This window comes from Perissodus microlepis, chromosome 19 (assembly GCF_051167445.1).
Source record: "Perissodus microlepis isolate ML-2025 ecotype Zambia chromosome 19, ASM5116744v1, whole genome shotgun sequence".
Taxonomy (NCBI): Eukaryota; Metazoa; Chordata; class Actinopteri; order Cichliformes; family Cichlidae; genus Perissodus; species Perissodus microlepis.
In genome coordinates, this window is record NC_140479.1 from 15834450 (window position 1) to 15855263 (window position 20814).

Sequence of the window (20814 nt, forward strand, 5' to 3'; positions counted from 1 at the left end):
TACAGAGTGCTCCACCAGCTGTTTAGACTTTTCCCCCTGCTCAGCTTTGCAAAACTGGAAACAACGCAAAGCAAAAGATGAATAATGTTGCTGGAGTAGCTAGGTGGAACTCTTAAACACAAGACAGCCAGCATCGCAATACTATCTGGTTACCATTGGCTGTTTACACTCTTTTCCTGAACTTCCATCCAGTGACATCAGGCATCTCGTGAAAGATGGCAGCTGTGATTGATCAGGGACCAGTGTAGATCTGTCATGTGTCTCAGTCATAAAAAGACAAGTTTTTATGACTAAATGGATACGGCAGCCATTGTAACAGACAATAATATTCTGTACTCTAAGCACAGCATCCTGATTTAAATGTCAGCCTTTAAATCAGCACTGTGATTTTTATTATTATTTCCTGCTAAGGTGCCAGAACACTGGTTTCTGTGTTATTGTGAATTTGAAAAAAGACCATGATAGTATCATTATATTTGCTTTTGAAATACAGGTGTAGGAAAGAGTAGAGGGAGTCTATAACCATGTAGAAAAGAGTAACACAAGGTATTATGTGTGTAATTTAAAAACTTCAAAGCTATTGTCAATACTGTCAGGTACAACTTCTTAGTAATGGGTTGGACCTTTTAAAGCCTTCAGTACTGCTTTCATTGTTTTTAATGTTGATTGTACAAGTTGCTGGGGACGTTACTCAGAGATTTTGGTACATATTGGCATGATTCGTACCACATCCTGATCCACTAAAACCCCAAGGCTTGGAATGAGCTCTGGTGACTGTGGAGGCCATTTAGGTACAAGAAACCAAGAAATGATTGGAGTGTTCACAAAGGTATGGTCACGGTTAACTGCAATAATCAGGAAGTCTGTGGATTTTAGATGACGGTCAGCCGAAAGCAATACTCATCAGACCAGGCAATTTTTTTTCAATCTTCTTTTTTTAGATTTTTGGGTAGCCTGTGTAGCATCCAATCTACTAAAAGGTTCAATGTGTTGCGTGTTCAGAGATGTTCTTCTCCATACTTTTGTTGTGACAAGTCATTATTTGAGTTACTGTTTCCGTCCCATCATTTTGAACCAGGTTGGGCATTCTCCTTTAACCTCTAATATTAACAAGGCATTTTCTCCCAGAGGACTGCAGCTCATTGGATATTTTCTCTTTTTCTCACCATTCTCTCCAAACCCTAGAGATGGTTGTGTGGGAAAATCCCAGTAGATCTGAAATGCTGAGAGCAGCCTGTCTGGAACCAACAATCATGCTACATTCACATTTCACATAACCTTTCTTCTCCATTCTGATGCTTGGTTTGGGCTTAAGCAGGTCAACTTCACCATGTCTACATGTTTAAATCAGCAGCAACAGATTCTGAAATGCCCAGAGCAGTGCTCACAACTACTGATTTGCTATTGTGGTTGCTAACGTAAAGGGGTTGAATACAACCCGCTTTTTATTGGATGGTCTTAAATTATGTAAAGACCAGAAATCTAATTTCTGTTTTCACTGCTCAACTTCTCTGATGCTGATCTGAATTAGGCAGGGGCTGTGTGATACAGCTGTTATTCTTTGGTAGGAAAAGCTGAGTAAGCTAAGACTGCAGGCACTGTCTTGGCACTAGTCAGCCCCTTAATGTGAAAACACCACCACATGTCACCACCTTGAAGAAAAGTCACTGTGGCTCTGTTATTGTTGCTTAAGGCTTCATCATAGCGTACTTGAATGTAAAATGAAGAATGGATTTGCAGCGACCAAAGCACACTTAATCACCTTGGTAACCATCTCAGCAGGCAGCTCTGTTGGACGTGGCTTAAGAGTGAGCAATGGATTAAATGGATGTGAATATAAATACATTCTTCATCCACTGATGTCCACTGAGACAAGGTGCTGCAGGAGCATCTCTCAAGGGTTGAGGCCTGTTTTTGAGCAGAAACATGTGAGACTGTGGTGGGTAAAACCATAATTTAACTTTGCTGCTAATGGCATTACTTTTGGGGTGGTCGAAAATTGGTGATTTAACAAAAGACCTATTTGATTTTAAAAAAAATCTGCAGTTAAGAATGTGACTATCTCTCCATAACCCAATGTTGTTACTAAACAGTGACAATTGCCTCCCTGGAACATGCTTGGAGGGAGTATGCCTGGCATCCATGTGCTTGCTGTGCAGTATTTTAACATGGGCTCACACAGACTTTGCACAAAGGTGCTGGGAGAACAAATGACTGAATGGAACATTTACTTTCTTACATAAACCTCTGTCCGGTAATATCTACTGCTATGACCCCCAGATAAACTCTCAGTCACAGCTCAGACAAGACGCCACTATAGCTCAATACTCTCAAGGCTGGTCCTAACGCATACTGACCAAGCAGCTCTTCCCTAGCTTTTATACTGTCAGGTGGCTGATTCTCAGGAAAACCGGATGGCAGCTGAATTCAAGAAAGGGGCAGACCCGACATATGTCACCACACATGTGAAAATGGCATTGATTCAGGTCTGAGTCTCCGAGGGAACCTGTCAGTGACACCCTGATAACCACAGGTTGCGAAAAAAAAGTGTGTCTGCGACTGGTAGGTAAGTTATTGCTTGAGGTTGCTGGCTTTACAATTGTTGTGGTTGCTTATAGTTTGCATGGACGATGTTGACTTCTCTTGAAACACATGTCATTTATTCTTGAAGGTGTAGTGAAACTTGGAAAAAGTGCAATGCAAACCCGAAACAGACTTCAAAGTAAAAGTTGAATATTTGCAGACAAGTCAGCATTTTCCATCCAAACTACAAATGACCACAGCAACCTGTTAGTGACCTCCAGCAGCCTCTAGCAACCCCTTGCCAACTGCTCATGGAGTACACACTTTTCCTTAGTGACTCATGATTACCGTGGGAATCACCGACTCGTTTCTAGACCTGAGTTAACAGAACAGCAATCAATTTCATAGCAACTCTCAGCAACCATTTGCAACCTGTTGGAGAATACAAATTTTCCTCATGACCGGCAGTTATGAGATGGTTACAGGTCTCTAGGCCCTGTGTGACTGATTCTTTGTACAGCCAGTGCATGACTGAGTCTCACTGGAAAATGCCCACATTAAAACTTTTGGTTTGTATTTATAAATTGCCTGGTCAGGACATAAGGCTTTATGTTGTTAATTGTCATTCATGTCCTGAATAAAATGCACATTAATGGATTTTTTCCCTTTTTGTGCTCACAGGCCACATAAAATGTTACCAGAGGCCAACATCTGGTTTGCAGTGAACACTTCCAGAACCCTGTTCCACATATTTCACATTTTAATTTAGTAGTAGTAATTTTTTGTATATGTGCCGTCTGTATTTGGTTTCCCAAATCTGTTATTTTCCTGTACTGAGTGTGTTTCTAATACTTTTAGAGAAAGTTCCCTCTTGTGACCAGGAGAGACAGAGTGCTCTGGAAGAGGCTCTGCAGAATCCTCGTGAGGCTATTTTCATCCCCGACTGTGGGCCTGGAGGTCTTTACAAGGCCGTCCAGTGCCACCAGTCCACAGGCTACTGTTGGTGTGTTCTGGTGGACACGGGACGCCCCATTCCTGGAACCTCTACCAGGTAAGATTATCAGAAAAATCACGTAAAGAAACAATAAAAAAAAATTAAATAGACTCTTTGTTATCTGAGGGATCTTCCAGGAACGGTGAGGACATTTTCCAGAGATCTGATTGTGTACATTTTTTTTTTTTTAAATTTATTATAGTAGTTGCAGATGTTTTTTTAAATGATTTGATATGTATGTCTGTTTGCCATCATATGAATAACTGACATGCTAATAACAGGACTAGTGAAATGTGTCAAAAACAATAATCTGTCTAATTTTAAACAGGAGTGCTCTATGGTAGTTAATTTGAGGGCATCTGAGAATGAATGATTATGGAGTCATATTTACCAATCTAGGAATCCATTCCTGAAAAGCACATATTGGTTCCAAAATTTGAGGCAGTCAATCCCCCCAAATAATTCACTTGGATCAACAAAGGAAAAGCTCAAGAATAACACCTTTCTGCTGTAAGTCAGACTAAAGTGGTGGACCCACTGACAGACTGGTCAGTTATATTATCCAAAATTTTTCGATCCAAGCTCTCTTGCCAGTTCATTTGCCAAAGCAAGTAGTTCCAAAATGATGTGAATTTCGGTTAGCTAGCTATAAACACTCTGTTTCTGGAATGACTTTGTTTTTAGTGCAGTTGCTACTGTTTACATTGCTTTGAGGAAAGCACAGCATTTTTTGTGCACGAGCTTCATGTTGGGGGATCTCTGAATTAAAAACACGTTCGAAAAAAATGATTGTTCACTGCTCGTGTTTTGTTTCTGTAAAATGTTTTCGTGATTTGTAATCAGAAGATGAATATTACAACTTCAAACAAGTGGTGAGACAAAGACAAAGCGTGGACTATAAGCATGCACTGGTGAAGAAATGAACTGATTTTGTTCCTGAAAAGGAATCGTCATTCTCTCTCTCCAAGAGGCTTAATGCTTTACAAGCTGAAGTAAAGACGTTTTTCAAATTTGAAGATATCGTCTTCTGTTTGAATAGACAATAGCTCAAGTTTAGTTTCAAATCAATAAGATACCAGAAGGCTTATTTATTTATTTTTTGACACCCTAGGATAAATCACTTGCACAACAGGAAACTTTAGACAGAGCAAATTCTGATCTGCATTTCAGAGCTCTTTTATGAAAACCCTGAGGTGATTATTCCTTCACATAAAAATACACTTCGACTAGAACTCATGTCATACATCCCAGTTTCTCTTCTCCAAACAGCAATGTGGAGAGTCATCCATCAGATATCCCCATCTTGGATCAGTGGCTGTGCAGACTGTGTAAAAAAATATAGAGCTGAGAACTTGCTTTTGCTTAAAAAAAAAAAAAAAAAAAGACAAATCAAACACATGTGCTCCATTTTCCATCGTATCCACGAACCACTGATATAATAGCCAGGAGAAAACGAGTCATGCCACGCATAATGCTGAACAGTTTGTTATGGCTTTGAGAAAAAAAAAAAAAAAAAAAAAAAGCTCTGTGCACTTCAAATCCAATTTATTTATCAAGCTATAAAGAAAAGTTAATCACGGTCAACTGAGATGAGGGGAGAGCATACAGATCAAAGACAAGAGAGCAAGAGGTTGTAATTTTAAGAAGTCAGAATTTGAATCATTTGTTACATGTTGCAAATGAGATCATGGAAGACTAATTGGATTGTGGTGGGTTTTTTGTTTAGTTTGGTTCGGTTTTAGTTTCAGGTCATGATTTTTTTTTCCTTCTCTAGCTGTTCAAATCTTTCGAAATCAACTCCTTTGATGTCTCCAATTTTTCACACTTTGCTAAGACAGATTTACGCTTTTCCTCTTCGGCTTCTATCTAATGTAGCCATGTGCTTGCCTCTTTGTAACAGGTACCAGACGCCTGAGTGCGATGGAGCTGCACGATCTCGAGTCTCGGACACAGAAGAAGCATTCCAAGGCAGAGAACTGCAAGGTCACTTCACTTTTTCACTGCAGTTCAATCCAATTTGGGTGTGGGAGTACAGAAACTTTCCATTTATTATCTGGTAGAATTTTTATAGCTGCTTTAGAGATTAAACTTGCTTTCCAAATAATAACTGTCAGTGGACTTTAATATCAAAACACTAGCTTCTAGCCAACAACACAGCTTAGCTGAGGGGGAAAGCATCAATGTTTACACCCTCTCACCGGGACTGGCTGCTTGTCATGGGTCAATGGAATCTTCTGTAGCATGAAGGGATTGGCAAGTGTGGTTTGGTAGAAAGAAAATGATTTTTACATGAATCTGTTCACAACAATGTCTCTTTGCTGGAAAGAGAGATTGCTGCTTAAGTTTTTTTAATTTATTTTTTGGCACTTTGAGCACCACAAGGAAGGCACGTCATATTCAAGAGAACTTTTTATAGTCAATATTGCCAAAACAGAGAAACTTATACCAAAATATAATGGAAAAAAGCTCTTTATAGCTATTTAGATGAATGACAGAAGCAAATAACAACTGAAAAACAGTATGTATACAGAGATGTGGTTTGTCAATGTATACCTGTTTGTGGCTGTTGCAGAAAAAAAGCCCAGGTCCTACATAATAATCCACATGAATTCTGCTTTTAAATCCACGTTAAAGAATGTAACCTGGAAGGTTTTAAGTATGCATGACTCAGACTGCCCCCTGAGCCAGAGGTCGTAACATAGGCTCATACTCCTTTGCCCTTGTTACTGCTCACTTACTTTTGTTGCCCCTCTGTTTCCCCATCATTTAAGGCTGCATTGTAACTCTTGTTTAATTCCCCATCTGGTGAGTTTACAGAGTCAAGCATACTCCTGACTGTGCAGCAGATGTGTGGTATGTTTTATGGAAGGTGTTAGTGTTGTGGGGTGTGGTGGCAAGGCATGTGGGGGGGCTGCTGGTGGTGTTGGATACTGCAGGGAGCTGAGTGTAGATATTTTTATGTACTGTAGAGGGATGTTCTGAACCACCACAACAAAGCATGATATTTCATAGCTGTCACATCAAGGCAATGGTGAAAAAAGAATGCTTAAGAGGTGAGGCTTAACAGCATTTGGCTACAGGTTCAGCCTCACCAACTACACATAGTGACAATATTGCCTCTGTCCTTTTGAGCATATAACAGCTCTTCCTCTGAGACCAAAGTATGAGATCCATTAAGTTCAACTGTAGTAAAGTAAAGCCTTAGTTGCCTGTGGCTATACTTTGAATAGAATTGTTTAGGACAATGCAATTTGTAATGTGATTATGGTAAAGTCCACCAAACAGTAAGGCAAAATTGCACTTTTCATGAATCAGCAAATGCCTTTAAATTGAAAGGTTGAACACAAATTTACATACATATGCCACCAATGCAGTATTTACAGTGTCTGCTCTGTAGGTAAAGCCTGACTTTATCAGCTGGCCTGTCACAGATATACCAGTATTGCTGCATATATTGTTCAACATCCACCAGTATTTAACTTCATTTTAGGTGTTAAGAGCCAAAAAGATTTTTTTTTTTTGGGGGGGGGGGGGGGGGGTCTCATTTGGAGTCTCTCAAGGGTAAATGCCCTTCTTTATGTTTACACCTGCAACAATCATGTTTGTGGCAGCTTTCATGTGCCCGCAGCTTCTTTTATGCTGGCAGACATCCTGAACCACCTTGCCTCATAAGCTACATACAACATAACAGTTTGCGCTTCATAACACCCCAATTTAACACTTGGATTAAAGCACAGCGAGGTAGAGATTCTTCAAGCTTGTCATGCTGTAGGAAATGCTAATTGGATTCACCTGGCGGGGCATCAACCCGCCTCACACAGACCGTCCTGAGCTAACACAAAAGGAAAGAAAAGACGTGAATGGCGCAGAGGACGAGGAGGCCACAAATCCTCAGAGAAAGGGGGAGGAGGGGATCTACAGAGAGAGCTCGAGAGAAAAAAGAAGAGACTGAAAAAAAAGGCAGAATAGGAAGATTAGTTTACAGTGCAGCTGCGTTTGAAGTTTCCCTTTAAGAGACACAATTAGGAGGGAAAATTTTGCACGGGTTTTGTGTGCTTTTAAAACCATACATCTGGGCAATTAAAAAGAGCTACCCAAGGTGTTCAAAATTGTGCCATAAAAGTTAACAGGTCTGCACTGCTCAAGAAAGCTCTCTCATCACAGCACACTTCTGCCCCACCTCACCCATGTGCCTCAGCTCTGTGTTTTTGAAGTCTAACAAAACAGCCAAACAATCTGTTAAAGCATATATTCATATGTTCATGTTTTTCACCTGGTCACTTTTAACAGATTTACTTGGTCACTAAGCTCTATATAAGGTTTGCTTTGACAGTGTAACAGACGTTTTCTATTTGACATCTGTCACAGTGGTTCACTGGTGTTGAAGGTTTAGAGGCTCTTCATTGCGGCCTAATGGCTCAAATTAGTTGTGGTAGGTAATTTTGGTGTATTTTTGTCTTTTATTTGCACCAGGCTGCCCTGAGGGCAAGAAAGTGGAATTCATTACAAGCTTGTTAGATGCCCTCACCACAGACATGGTGCAAGCCATAAACTCACCAGCCCCCTCTGGTGGTGGGAGGTAAGTAGCGTCACATACCACAGAAGACTGACATATTGGTTGATTGTTTGTGGAAAACTTTGTTTCCTTTTGGTTTCATGAATTGCAAACGAATAGTATTTCTATGTACTAATAAACTTTTTATAGAATGTACAATAGAAACATTAAAATAATTCTAACTGTAAAACAGCAACCAGACAGTACATCATTTTTGTTAATAGTAAGAAGCTGTGGATTACTGTAGACACTGCAAAATGTGAGCCCAGTCCTGGAAACTTCTCTGCTAGTACTTTACTGTAATTTAACAGTAAATTTGACCAAGTTGTGGCTATTGATGTGGTGAATGTCCCAAAAGTAATTCTGCCCTCACATTACTTTTTGAAGAGTTTCCATCAGATTTTCTTTTTCAGTTTCTGTTGCCTGTTATATCTACTCAGGTTTGTGGAGCCTGACCCCAGTCACACTTTAGAAGAGAGGGTGGTGCACTGGTACTTTGCCCAGTTGGATAACAATGGTAGTCAAGACATCAACAAGAAGGAACTAAAGCCTTTCAAGAAGTACTTGAAGAAGAAAGCCAAACCCAAGAAATGTGCCCGAAAGTTCACCGACTACTGTGATCTGAATAAGGACAGAGCCATTTCCCTGCAGGAGCTGAAAGGCTGCCTGGGCGTCAGCAAGGAGGGTAAGAGAGGAAGAAGGAAGCTGAGGAGAAAACTAGGAAATCAAAATGACTGAGAGTGCTGTGCCAGCACAACCATGCAGTAAGACCATGACTGGCCTCCTTCAGCAACTGGACAGAGATGCCAGTTGGCATTAGGAGCTCATCTGCAACTCTTTTATGGCTTTAATCTGTTGTTAATTTTTCATTATTGTTACATAGTTTAATAAACATAATTATGGTTTCATAGCTTAAAAATCTTAAGTCAGTCACAGTAAGACAGTAATTTTAAGTAAAAGATGAAGTAACTGTACTGCAAGTGACAAACAGTTGAATCAGTTCGCAGTCCAAAGAAGGCTAATGCACTCAGCACCCACTAATGAATATTTAGACAAGACTGATGCATTAACCAATCCTAGACACACACAGTCTGGGCAGGAAAACTGAAGTACTAATAATAAGTTTGCTCCTAATAGAGACTATTAGCATTTGTCAAACAAGCCTAACAACAACGACGATTCTCAGAGCAGCTGCAGTTCAAATATTTGTGGAGAGTAGAATTTTACTTGGTGTTGAATATTAAGAAATTATATTTTAAGCATTAATATCCATTAATAGCCAAATTACCTTATGCACTTAAATTATAACATTTGCTGTGTGACCAAAAAAAAGACCCAACAAACCAAAAAAGAAGACATCCACTCCCATTAGGTTTAATCACAGGTTCTCTTTTTTGCAGGTAGCTCAACAACAAGTGGCAACCAAGGGACAAGGCAAGGGACAAATTTGTTCAGTAAGGCAAACTAATACGCTTTCACTAACTCTGCTTCTTGCTTCAGGAGCTGTAGTTGGCTTGCTGTATAATCCATTAACACATATTCGTACATGTGCAATGTGACAGTCTGGTGTAGTTAAAACTAGTACTAGTGCATGCTATTCCCTGTGTGATTTGTTATCAACACACAATTACTTTGGCCCACTAGTTAATTACATTTTTTTGTAACTCACAGCAACAACAAATAAATTATGACCAACTCATCAATCGACCTTTTAGTCCGTCTCGCTGCTCTTTTCCATCTTCCTGTCTTCTTCTCCTCTTGATCACTCTAACGGGATTCCCCTCAGTGAGTGGTGATTGATCCCACTGGTGCTGCTGAGTCTAACCGCCAGCCCTATTCAACGCCACATAACACTGAGGTCATGTGTTTACCCTGGCTCTGCCCTCCGGTGTCTGCAGAACAGTGGCTCTGAGCGGGCATAACGTCAGGGTTCTTGGACCCCAGGCATGGCTGCCAGGATAAACAGCCTCCCTCTGCTGGAGCAGAGGAGGCTCGTCTAGCTGTTTCACTACAGTCACTGAATCTATCACCTTCATGCTTAAGAGCTGGAGGTAAATGGCCTGACAGCTTTATATGGCTCCTAATGCTGCCACTCAGGCGCTATAAGCTGCTGATGATTGTGGAGAAAGTGAAGTGTGAAATAAAGAAAAGAAGAGGGAGAGAGCGTGCAGAAAGAAGCTAGAGCCTGTAAGAACATATGGCATTGTTCACTGTCTTGACTAAGAGACAGCCATTGTGTTCAGGTATGCCTAGCTGTTCCTTAATGGCCTGGATTGTTTTAAGTGAAGCTGCCTTTGTCAGCCCTTAAATCTTATCAGGCACTGTCCTCCGGATCATCATCGGGTTCTTGCTTGATATATTTGCCGTTTACAGTGTGTGCTTTTTGCTGAAGGATTTCAAGCATTTGAGGAAGAGTGGAGCTCATCTGTATGAGGTTTCTCCCTCCTGACATGTTGGCAAAAGCAAAGGAAAAATATCTAAATACCTTGGGAGATATTTCCTGAAAAGAGTGGCATCCATCCTCTGAAGACAGTGGAAACGTCATTACAGATGAAGCCAAGGCCAATGATTGTATTCTCTGTAATCTCTTCTTACAGTCAGTCAACTGGTAAGCCACAGGTCTGGAAGCTCAGATAACTCCTGAACAAAACACAAGAATGTTTCACTGTTAAACAAGTTGAGCAAGGTTAACAAAGTTCTTTTTTCCCCCCCGAAAGGCTTAATTCCATTTAGAAATACGTAAACACATTTTACAGTAAGTGCAAACACATGGCCTTGTGCATGTATGAGTGCTCACAAACACCTCACAGGGTCATACACAGTTAAAGGATGTTGAGGATCTAGTGAGAGTGACTACAGAGGCCTTAGTTTGCAGTATGCATCACCTGCTGTCAAGAATAGCACGAGCTTTGTGAAGGAGGATTTGCTCATTTTTGCTATAACACTTAAAACAAACAGGCTAATCAACAAGTTCTAAATGTGATGGTTCATACATCATGCAGAACGTCATGTATTGTCAGATTCACAGCAAACTGAAGTCACTCCAGTGTGAATCACATGATGGGAATGTGATGGAAGGTGGTTTCAAAACCTGAAGGATTTATTTTCATTTTGTTTACAGAAGTAAAACCAATATGATTTCTTTTTTTTATGCCATCTACGTTAATTATAATCCTTTAATTAAAAATAAGTCTGTGGTCATATAAATATGTTTTTTTTAGTCTTTAAGCAGAGATTAGGAAGGAAACTAATGAGCTCATCACTGGAGGTATTCGTAAACTTATTTCACCTAGCAGAGGCAAATAAATAATTCAGTGCTGTTATGTAGACGAGACGAGTAACAAAAACAGATGAGACAGTCTAGCACACAGAATTATGCCTTTTCTGTTTTCTGTCAAACTCTTCTCTTCCTCTTGTCTCCCTTAGTGCTTTCCTGTCTTCTTCTCCTGTTTGTTCTGGCTACGTCTGGCAGGAATGAAAAGAGGGCATTATTGAGCAGCCTTGGCACTGGGGATACAGGGCCATTAGAGAACTCCTGCCCCCTCAGAGCCAACACCACTTGTGTTTTAATTACAGTGACATCAGCTTGACTTTCTGGATTCTGGGCTGATGTTAAAGAGGTCATCAGAGAGGATACTGACAGGAAAGCATTACTTCTTTATATCATTAGCTTCAGGAATTTGCTACAAAAGTCATTCAATGGGCCGTTTTTACCTAACTGAAAGTAAACTCAAGCCAGTGTATCTCTCGTCTTAGCAAAGTGACTTCCCCCCTGCTGCCATTATGCACAGGTATACCATGATTCCCAGCTCTTGAGCCAAGTGGCTTTATTGGTCAGTCCCAGGTGAGGCCAGGCGATTCACTGCTAGACAGGATCTGCTTTCAGCTCTTTATCAGAAGTGGGGCCAAGGTGTCCAGGGAGAGGCTGGAGAGCTTTGTGTTGTTAATGGCACAGACAGTGTCCTTAGTGACTGGGAAGAGAGGAGGGAAAGGACCATTCGCTCCTCTGGAGCCTCGTAATTGCAAAGCCAATTCATCAGCACAACTGTCGCTCAGCTTCTCACAACAGAGACATTTATCTGAGCTAAAGAGAGGAACAGCATGACTTCAGTGGAAAAAGCTCTTAGGAAATATTGTGGACCTGCCTCAACAGGTAGAACATGCCACTAGTGTTGCCAAGGTAAACGATTTATGACAACGAATACTACCACTTAAAAATCCATTAATGTGAAAAAGGCCAAACTTTAGCCAAATACTTCATTTTAGGTCTGAAAAACCATCCATTCATTCATCCATCCTTGGGTCACGGCGATAGTTACACCTAGACCTCCCTCTCCCAGGCCACCTTGTCTTACTCAACATCCAGGAGGCTTTACTTGGCTTCTTTTTCAATGTGGAGATGTAGCAGCACCGCTGTGAGCCAACCTGAATCACAGAGGTCCCTTATGGAGAGACCAACAACTCATGAGGAAGCTCATTGTTGTTGCTTGCACCTGCAATCTCATTCTTTTGGTTACTAGCCAGAGCTCATGGCCATGGCCGTAAAGGTAGGAACATAGACTAACCAGTAAACTGACAGCTTCACCCTCAGCTCCGTCTTCAAGCCAATAGTGTCCGCCTCACTACAGATACCACGCCAATCTGCCATCATTCCCCCACTTCACTCTCCCCACACTCGTGAACTCAAGACCCCAAGATACTTAAACTCCTCGACTTAAGGAATAGCTTGTCGATGACCTGGAGTTAACACTCCACCCTTTTCTGAATAAGAACAATACTCTGAAACTTGGACACCCTGATTCATATCCTACCACTACATAATTAGCGGCAAACCATCCTAGTGCAAGTTGAAGGTCGCTGGTTGATGAGACCAGGAGAACCACATCATCTGCAAAGAAGTGGTTTGCAGATGGCTACCAGAGCAGAGATCCTCCAACACTTGGCTCCACCTAGAAATTCCATCCATTAAAGTTATAAGGAATTGGTGATAAAGCTCTCGCTACCCCTGTACAGGGACTGAATGAACTGCAGCTACTGGCCAGTCAACCTGTACTCCTCGAACACCACCCAAAGGATGTTCCAACAGATGCAGTCGAATGCCTTGTCCAAGTTCACAAACAACATGCAGACTCATTGGGCAAACTTCCATTCTCTCTGAGAGAGTAAAGAGCTGGTCCAGTATTGCAAACCACCATGTTTCCTCCTGAATGTGAGCTTTTACTAACAGATGGATTTTCCTCTCCAGTACATTGTCATAGACCTTGCTGGGGTGGGTGAGAAGTGGGAACCCTCTGAAATGAGAGAACATGTTCTGGTCCCCCCCCCTCTTAATAAGGGTTACCGCCACTCTGGTCTGCTAGTCCAGAGGCATTGTCCTCAAGTTTCATGTGATGTTGCTGAAATGTGTCAACCAAGACAGCCCTTCAATATCCAGAACCTTTAATTAAGAACTCTTCAAGGCTCGGCAAAAAGGCCAAGCTCAACTTCAATCCCAGAAGATCTGATCTTGTTACCAGCCAACAATAGCAGATTTCTTAGCTGGACATGCAACTGTCCACAGTTGTTGCACATCTGCAAGCACCTTTGAAACCCCCTATACCCTAACACCTCTTTTACATGGTGTGCCTGACTTAATCAGTCATATCTGTTGTCACTGGTATATGCCCTGTTCTGTGCTGGGGTATTGCTGTTCTCTCCAACTGGCTTTCTATGTATGCACATGGAAGGGTGGGGGAGTCCCAGAACAGAGACATGCTGCCAAATATAAAATACTAAAAATGGAAATCAAAATTATCTTTTGATAAGGAATCACGTTAACCTCATTGCTTCCATGCAAAGAGGCAGTAGAGATTTTTGGTATTTCTGTTTCAAGCACAAAAACTATTTTTTTACGACCTGGGTAAGATGATTCATTCTGTTCTGGTCACATACAGGACCTAAAGCAATATTTATTTACATAAAAGTGTCAAAGCTAAAACTGCAAACAGTAGTCACTTAGATTAAACCGACTCATGGCAAGATTAGTTGGCTATAATATTTTATTTTGTACAGTTATAGTAAAGTATAGATGAAAACATCGACCGCTGGATCGCTCATGTGGAATGTAACTGCTGATTTATAGGACAGTGGAAGGATTGTGATGCATTAAAGTCTGAACTGAGTTATTGCTTGTAAATGTATCATCTGAGACTACAGAAGCCTCTAGAGTGAAATCAGCTGGGCTTCTTTTTCGTAGCTAAAAATGAAATCCAGCTTATTGACAGATATTGCACCTGCAGCTCCCCACCCCCAGGCTGCTCTTTTGAACACCTCATGCAGGCCAGTAAAGTCTACACATACAAGCAAACACTGCACAGAAAATATGCAGAAAGAAAGAATTTACCTATACACAGAAATACAACTTCATTATTAATGCACTAAATTTAAACCAAACTTAACTCAGCATAGAAATGCTTGCAAATAAAAGTGAACACCCAGGCACACGGCTTGAAACACAGCCTGAGCTCTAACAGGAGGACCTCGGCTCTATTCTGACAGCCATCTGCAAGCAATCGAAGCTCTTGACCCATCTGCTTTTCTCCCAGGCCTGTTCTTTCTTTCCTTCTTTATCTTTCTCTTCTACTCCCTTTTTGCCCCTGAACATATACACCCACATATCTGATTGATGAGTGAGCAGCATGCGCAGTTCAGTTCACTGTCCCATGCAACTGCAAAACAGTACAACTTTACAGATTTTGCTTGGCTTTAACATAATTGCAGGAAATTTGATGTTACCGTTCTAGATAACATTTTGAGTCAGTACATATTACTCGTGTAGTTTAATTACCTTAAAAAACAAAAAGATGGAGAGCAGACAGTATGCTGGTGATGTCTGTAATATAGAGATATAATTAAAGTTTGACAAATTCAAATAAAATGAATTCTGTAACAGATTAAACTAAAAATCTGCTTTGTTTGAAAAATCTGAGGACAAATCTGCTTTCCACATGCTCATTCAGAGACTTTCACATGTTCAAAAAACGCACAAAGAGCATTGTTACGTGTTTGCGCACTGAAGGGTTTGCATTAATTGTACTCAGAAACACAGCCCACATCAGTAGTAACAAATCTCTACTTCCTACACTTTCATTATTAAATGATTTCTTTTGTCTTCTTCTTCCTGCACATGTTTCCAGTAGGACGTCTGGTGTGAGAAGAGAAGGATCAAGAAGCTGAGATGAGAGCAGAGGGCACAGAGGGAAGGCATCTGCACGCTTGCTGACAGGACAGAGACAGATGGAGCAGAAAAATTAAGAAGTTCCTGAGTTTTGTAAATGAACAGAAAAAAAAATGGAAAAGAAAAACAAAGTGGCGCCAAAATATTTGCACTTTCTTCTCCCTATGTTTGACATTTTATTTGTTTTTATGTTTTTTTCCTGTCTTGAAGTGACTGAAAAATATCTAGGTAAGAATGAGAATATATTTGCAAAGATGACAGGCTCACCACTGGAAGAGAAAGTATGTGTATATTACCACAATTCTCTGTGTGTTAAGCCTGATGTTTTGATTCCTTCTTTGTGTCCTCACGAGGTACTAATACACATTTTTTTGCCATGTGAATTAAAATTACAGGCCCTTTGTTAGAAAAAGCAGCACACAGGTCAGTGGAAACCTATAAAAGAGGATCTTGCCATGAGTCACATACAAAAAAGAATGGTGCTTATTTAAAACGCACTCTACAAGTCAGTCTAGAACAACTAAAACAAATGTGTAATGTTCTATGTGAAGAAGCAACAATTATGTGAGAGGCATGCATCGGAATTAAACTGAGTTGAGTCTATGGATCATCAGCACAGAATTAGCTGCGTGAATCCTGCACAAAACCTTCTTGATACATTAACATTTTGGATATCTGGTTTTTGTCAAGTGTCATGCACGCACCGGTGTCGGACAGTGGTAACTAAGTGGATGTCACTTTTTTTTTTTTTTTTTTTTTACCCGATTACTTTTTCTACAACCACAAAACATTGCTAAAAAACACTCTTCTTCACTATTCATAATTTATTTTCACATTCTGTAGTATCAAAAAAAGAGAATTTACAACAACAAATCCCAAAAAGTTGGGATGCTGTGTAAAATGTAAATACAAACAGCATGCAAAGATTTGCAAATCTCATAATCCCATATTTTATTTACAAATGAAAATGTACCATTTTCTGGGAAAAAGCTCATTTGGAATTTATTGGTAGCAACGTATCTCACATTAATTGAGACGAGGCCATATTTACCACTTTGGAGAATCCTCTGTTCCAATCCAGTTGTCGGACTTTTGGGAGATGAATCCTGTTCCATTTTTGTATGATATAGGATTCTAGCTCCTCAGCAGACTTTGGTCTTCTTTGTCATTTTTTCTGTTTCACCAAACGCACCAAATGTTTTCAGTTAGTGGAAGGTCTGGACTGCAGGCAGGCCAGTTCAGCACCCAGACTCTTATACTATGAAGCCATGCTGTTATAAAAGATTCATCATGCAGTTTAGCATTGTTTTGCCGAAATGTGCACGATTTTCCCTGAACAAGATATCATCTACCTTTGAACACTAATGATGCCTTTCCAGAGGTGCAAGCTGCCAGTTCAATGGGTACTAATGCACCCCTATACCATCAGAGATGCAGGCTTTTGAACTGAGCACTATTAAGGCGGATGGTCTCTTCCCTCTTTAGTTAGGAGAATGTTAAGCGCTTGCTCTCCAAACAGAATTTGAAATTTGGACTCATCTGACCATAGAACAGCTTTCCACTTAGTCCAATTTAAATAACCTTTGGCCCAGAGAAGATTATGGTGTTTCTGCATCATATTCACATATAACTACTTCTTTGCATGATAGAGCTTTAACATGCATTTAAGAAAATAATGCCTGTTTTTAATGTTTGTTTTTAATGTAGTGCCAGTTGAGGTCCCAGCTATCACGGACATACAATAGTGATTTTCAGTCTTATCCTTTGCGCACAGAGATTTCTCCAGATTTTGTGAAACTTGTGATATTATCACAAGATCATATTATCTACTGTAGATGATATGACATTTAAACTCTTTACACTCAATCGCTTTTAAAAGGAACATTATTCTAATATTGTTCCACAATTTGGAGATGCACATTTTTGCAGGTTGGTGGATCTCTGTCTATCTTTACTTCTGAGAAACTCCAAGAATACCTGATTAGTTGTGAAATTTTCCACAAGCTGGCTTTTTGGTACCACTTACTTTTGAAAGAATATTTTTCATGAGATGTCTCAGTTTAAACATGTGATATGTTTTCAGTGTTCTATTTTAAATAAAATATGGGTTTATGATATTTGCAAATCAGTGGAATCATTTTTTAAAATTTACATTTTACACAGTGTTCCAACTTTTTTTTGGAAATGGGTTTGTAAAAAAACAGAAATATAATAATAGAACAAATAGTAAAAGATTGTGACAAATTAAACATGCAAAACTACTGCTAGTAAAAGATTTCACACAGGATGTTCATGGAACTTTACACTGTTGCACCCAGTGGAAGACATTTCAACATGTTTACACAAAGGTTGGAATACGAACAAACAGTATTAAATATGAAGTAATGAAAGATTTCAGGAATGCAACCACACACATGCAACCACACAGAGACAAACAACTCTAAAATACAGCCTTATAAAGTTGTGGGTTGCATTTTAGCATAAATGTCCACACAGGTGTTTTTAGAGCTGGGTTATTGTGAAGCTTTATGTTAGATGGGCGAGCTACTAGACCTTGTAATGACAGATAATTTGATAGATCCTCTTCTGAAACCAGGTAGAATTGTACAAATGATTTCATACCAAAACAAACACACTGTTTGCAAAAAGAGCCGCAAAATATTTTCCCGGAAAAAAACAAAGTTTGAGCTCTGAAACAAAATCTGTCTTCATTTGTTACCGATTTGGTTAAATTTTCCCAAGCCTCCAGAGTTGCTATTGCACCAGGCACCTCTGATTTGTATAAAGTAACATAGATCTCAAGTTTATACTAATGAGGAGCTGGCAAATTGTTGCTTAAGTTCCAAGTCTGACACTATGTGATCAGAATCCATTGCATTGGTGTTTACATAAACAAATGGGATGCATTCACTAATGCATCTTCAATTTAAATGTGTCCTTACCACAGTGGAGGCCACTCATTTATAATACATGCATCCCATTCTTTTGTGTATAAGTTTATATAGTGTTAAAAGTAATTGTGCAGGTTTTGTTAAACTAAACTATTATAATGTTAGTATCCGTTCTTTACACAATCAATCATCTATAGTAATGATCTTTCTTTAATTCTGCCTTGTAGTGTTTACTGATCCAAACTGAACAAATCTTTGACCCTCTTGTGGAAATTTTAGTTTTCTAAATAGATTACATCCCAATAAAGATGTTTTAAATATTATTAGTATCAGAGAAAAACGACTCCACAGTTGACTAATCTAACCAGTAAATAGAGTAAGAAGTTCACATGGCTCAATATCTTGTTAATCTCAGCCCATTTCATCGATCATATTCACGTTTACCTCGCAAGATATGGCGTGACAGTTCATACAGTAAATACTGGAGCCTTCCCAGTAATGTCAGACTATGTATTGTGTATGTAAACACAATTACTGTCTGACCTCAAACAGCTGATGTCAGTCTTGTTGTCTCAAACACTTAAAACTACTCATAGTGGAGCTTTTCCACTTTATGTAAGACACTGAAGTAAGTCTTTTGAAAAATACTGCCCCAGGTGTCTGATAAATGCTAACATTTTATGAGCAGTGAAGGGGGAAAAAAATCCTTTTAGTTTTGCAGTGTAAAAAATAAAAATGTGATCCTCACATTTGGGAACAATCGGAGAATCGTGCCTTTGCTGTTGTGGTTTAAATACTTTGTATGAGTTGTATTCCCCAATAGTCCCTGCAATGGCTCACAATTATGAGACAAAAAAGCTCCTTTTGTAAATATGTACAATAAGCTTTGTTTTACTAAATGTCACTGTGGGGGTGTATGATTGTTCACTTACTTCACTGTCATTCTGGCTTCTTGTAAAAAAGATATACTTTTCTCTCTGATTATATCATGTCAAACATTAGGCTGTTACAGTAGCTAATTCACAACATGGAAATGCTTAGGCGAGACTGCACGTTGTCAGCTCTGAGGACTGTTTATTTTAACTATGGTGAGGTTAGTTTACTATTTCAGTTTGTGTTTTAAGATTCCCGTCGTCATCACTACGCACAGTCAGGACCATACTTATGCAGTATCTGGTGCTTAATATACTACAATCACAAGTCCAGTTGCATCTAATTTGAATTGGATAGTTATGCCAAGAAACCAGAAAAGAAACCAGCCTTTCTTTGAGGGCTGTGCAGTCTCTCCTGAGTGCCTGTTTCAATCCAGGTTTGAACACAGTGGGCTTATGTGTGTCTGCTGAAGTGCTTCCAGACGCTCCAGAGCTGCAAATCACATGCAAGATCTAAAACAACCCAAAAGGCTAGTAATCACTACAAATCATGATGGGAAAAATGTAGTGAAGGAGTCTTGTAGCATGTCAGTTTGGTAGAGAAAAGACAGCTTTTTTTTTTGTTCACTTGTTTTTGCACTTCACCATCCAAATGTGTTTTGATAATGTTTCTTATTCATAGCAAAGGAAATTAGATCCATGGAAAAGAAAACACTGAAATGTGTTATTTTTGAATAAAAATGATTCATGTGGATTTGGGTGCTGCTCAGAATCATTGACATTTTCAAACTTGTGTCAAAGTAGACACAAGCAAAACAAAAGAGGCTAAAGGCTTTTTTCTTTTAATCTCAAAATGAATCAGTCAAGTGTAAAGCTCAGAAAATGTTCATAAAGTTTATGAGCTACAACACAGTAGTAGCTTCCACCTGGGTTGTATCACTCTTTGGGATACTTCATGCTGTTTCCTACCTTAAGTGTGTCATAAATTTAAAGCAGCTATCTAGGTGCCCAACATTTGGAAGAATTTAACATCTCACTGTTGTATGGACAGAGAGGACTGAATTCAGCAACAAGACACTTGAAAACTTGAACCACGTTATATCTCTTACAAAGGTACTGTGTGACATTCTCTAAGTATCCAACTGATTAGACTCACTTTAATATTAGTACAATATAAACAGTGGTATTTTAAAAAGCTTGATAATGATTCTAAAAAAAAAAAAAAATATGGAAATACTCCATATTACATCTCCTTAAATTATACTTTTCTGGGCAGTTGAAAGCATTTAGAGCTGTTAACAGAAGACAAATTTTCTGAAAGGAGGGCGAAGGAGTTCAATATTGACCCCAAATGGTGAAGATTGTTCACTGCAGGTTGGAGTTTGACAAATTGAATCCAGTGTCTGCACAAGAAGTTTTTACTTATGATACGGCATCAAGCAAGCCAACTGAATTTCATGAACTGAAATATTTTAATAAAGATAATGTTTTTACTGAATTTCTCTGCAGACTTGTGTAGTTTTTGTGTTTTTAATGGTTGAAATAAATAAAAGATCCCACGGGAATTTTGTAGTGGAATTTCCTGTCCATGTTAAAAAAGGACTAAAATTAATTGTCCCCATGTTTGAATGTGGAAACCTATTATGCACAATTATTTGTGTGCGCTGTGAGATGCCCTGATTTAGTGATGATACTTCAAAGGTGCTGGTGATTTTATCAGTGCATGATGGGAGGAAGAGGGCTTGTGGTGCGGTTGCTGGTGA

General features: G+C 39.5%; 1 protein-coding gene across 7 annotated transcripts in view; it reads left to right on the forward strand.

The window, feature by feature from the left end:
• The window catches only part of smoc1 (SPARC related modular calcium binding 1), a 59507-nt gene extending 38958 nt beyond the window's left edge, over nt 1-20549 (forward strand). For 4 of the 7 annotated variants that reach the window (XM_084915531.1, XM_084915536.1, XM_084915537.1 and 1 more), the window contains 6 exons: nt 3382-3574; nt 5418-5500; nt 7991-8096; nt 8513-8757; nt 9473-9506; nt 15248-20549. In XM_084915531.1, the coding sequence (XP_084771657.1) occupies nt 3382-3574; nt 5418-5500; nt 7991-8096; nt 8513-8757; nt 9473-9506; nt 15248-15287 (701 nt within the window). In that variant the 3' untranslated portion in view covers nt 15288-20549. Of the gene's footprint in view, nt 1-3381; nt 3575-5417; nt 5501-7990; nt 8097-8512; nt 8758-9472; nt 9527-15247 lie in introns of all 7 variants that reach the window. The other 3 variants (XM_084915532.1, XM_084915534.1, XM_084915533.1) reach the window with 3 other exon arrangements.
• Nucleotides 20550-20814: the final 265 nt, after the last annotated feature.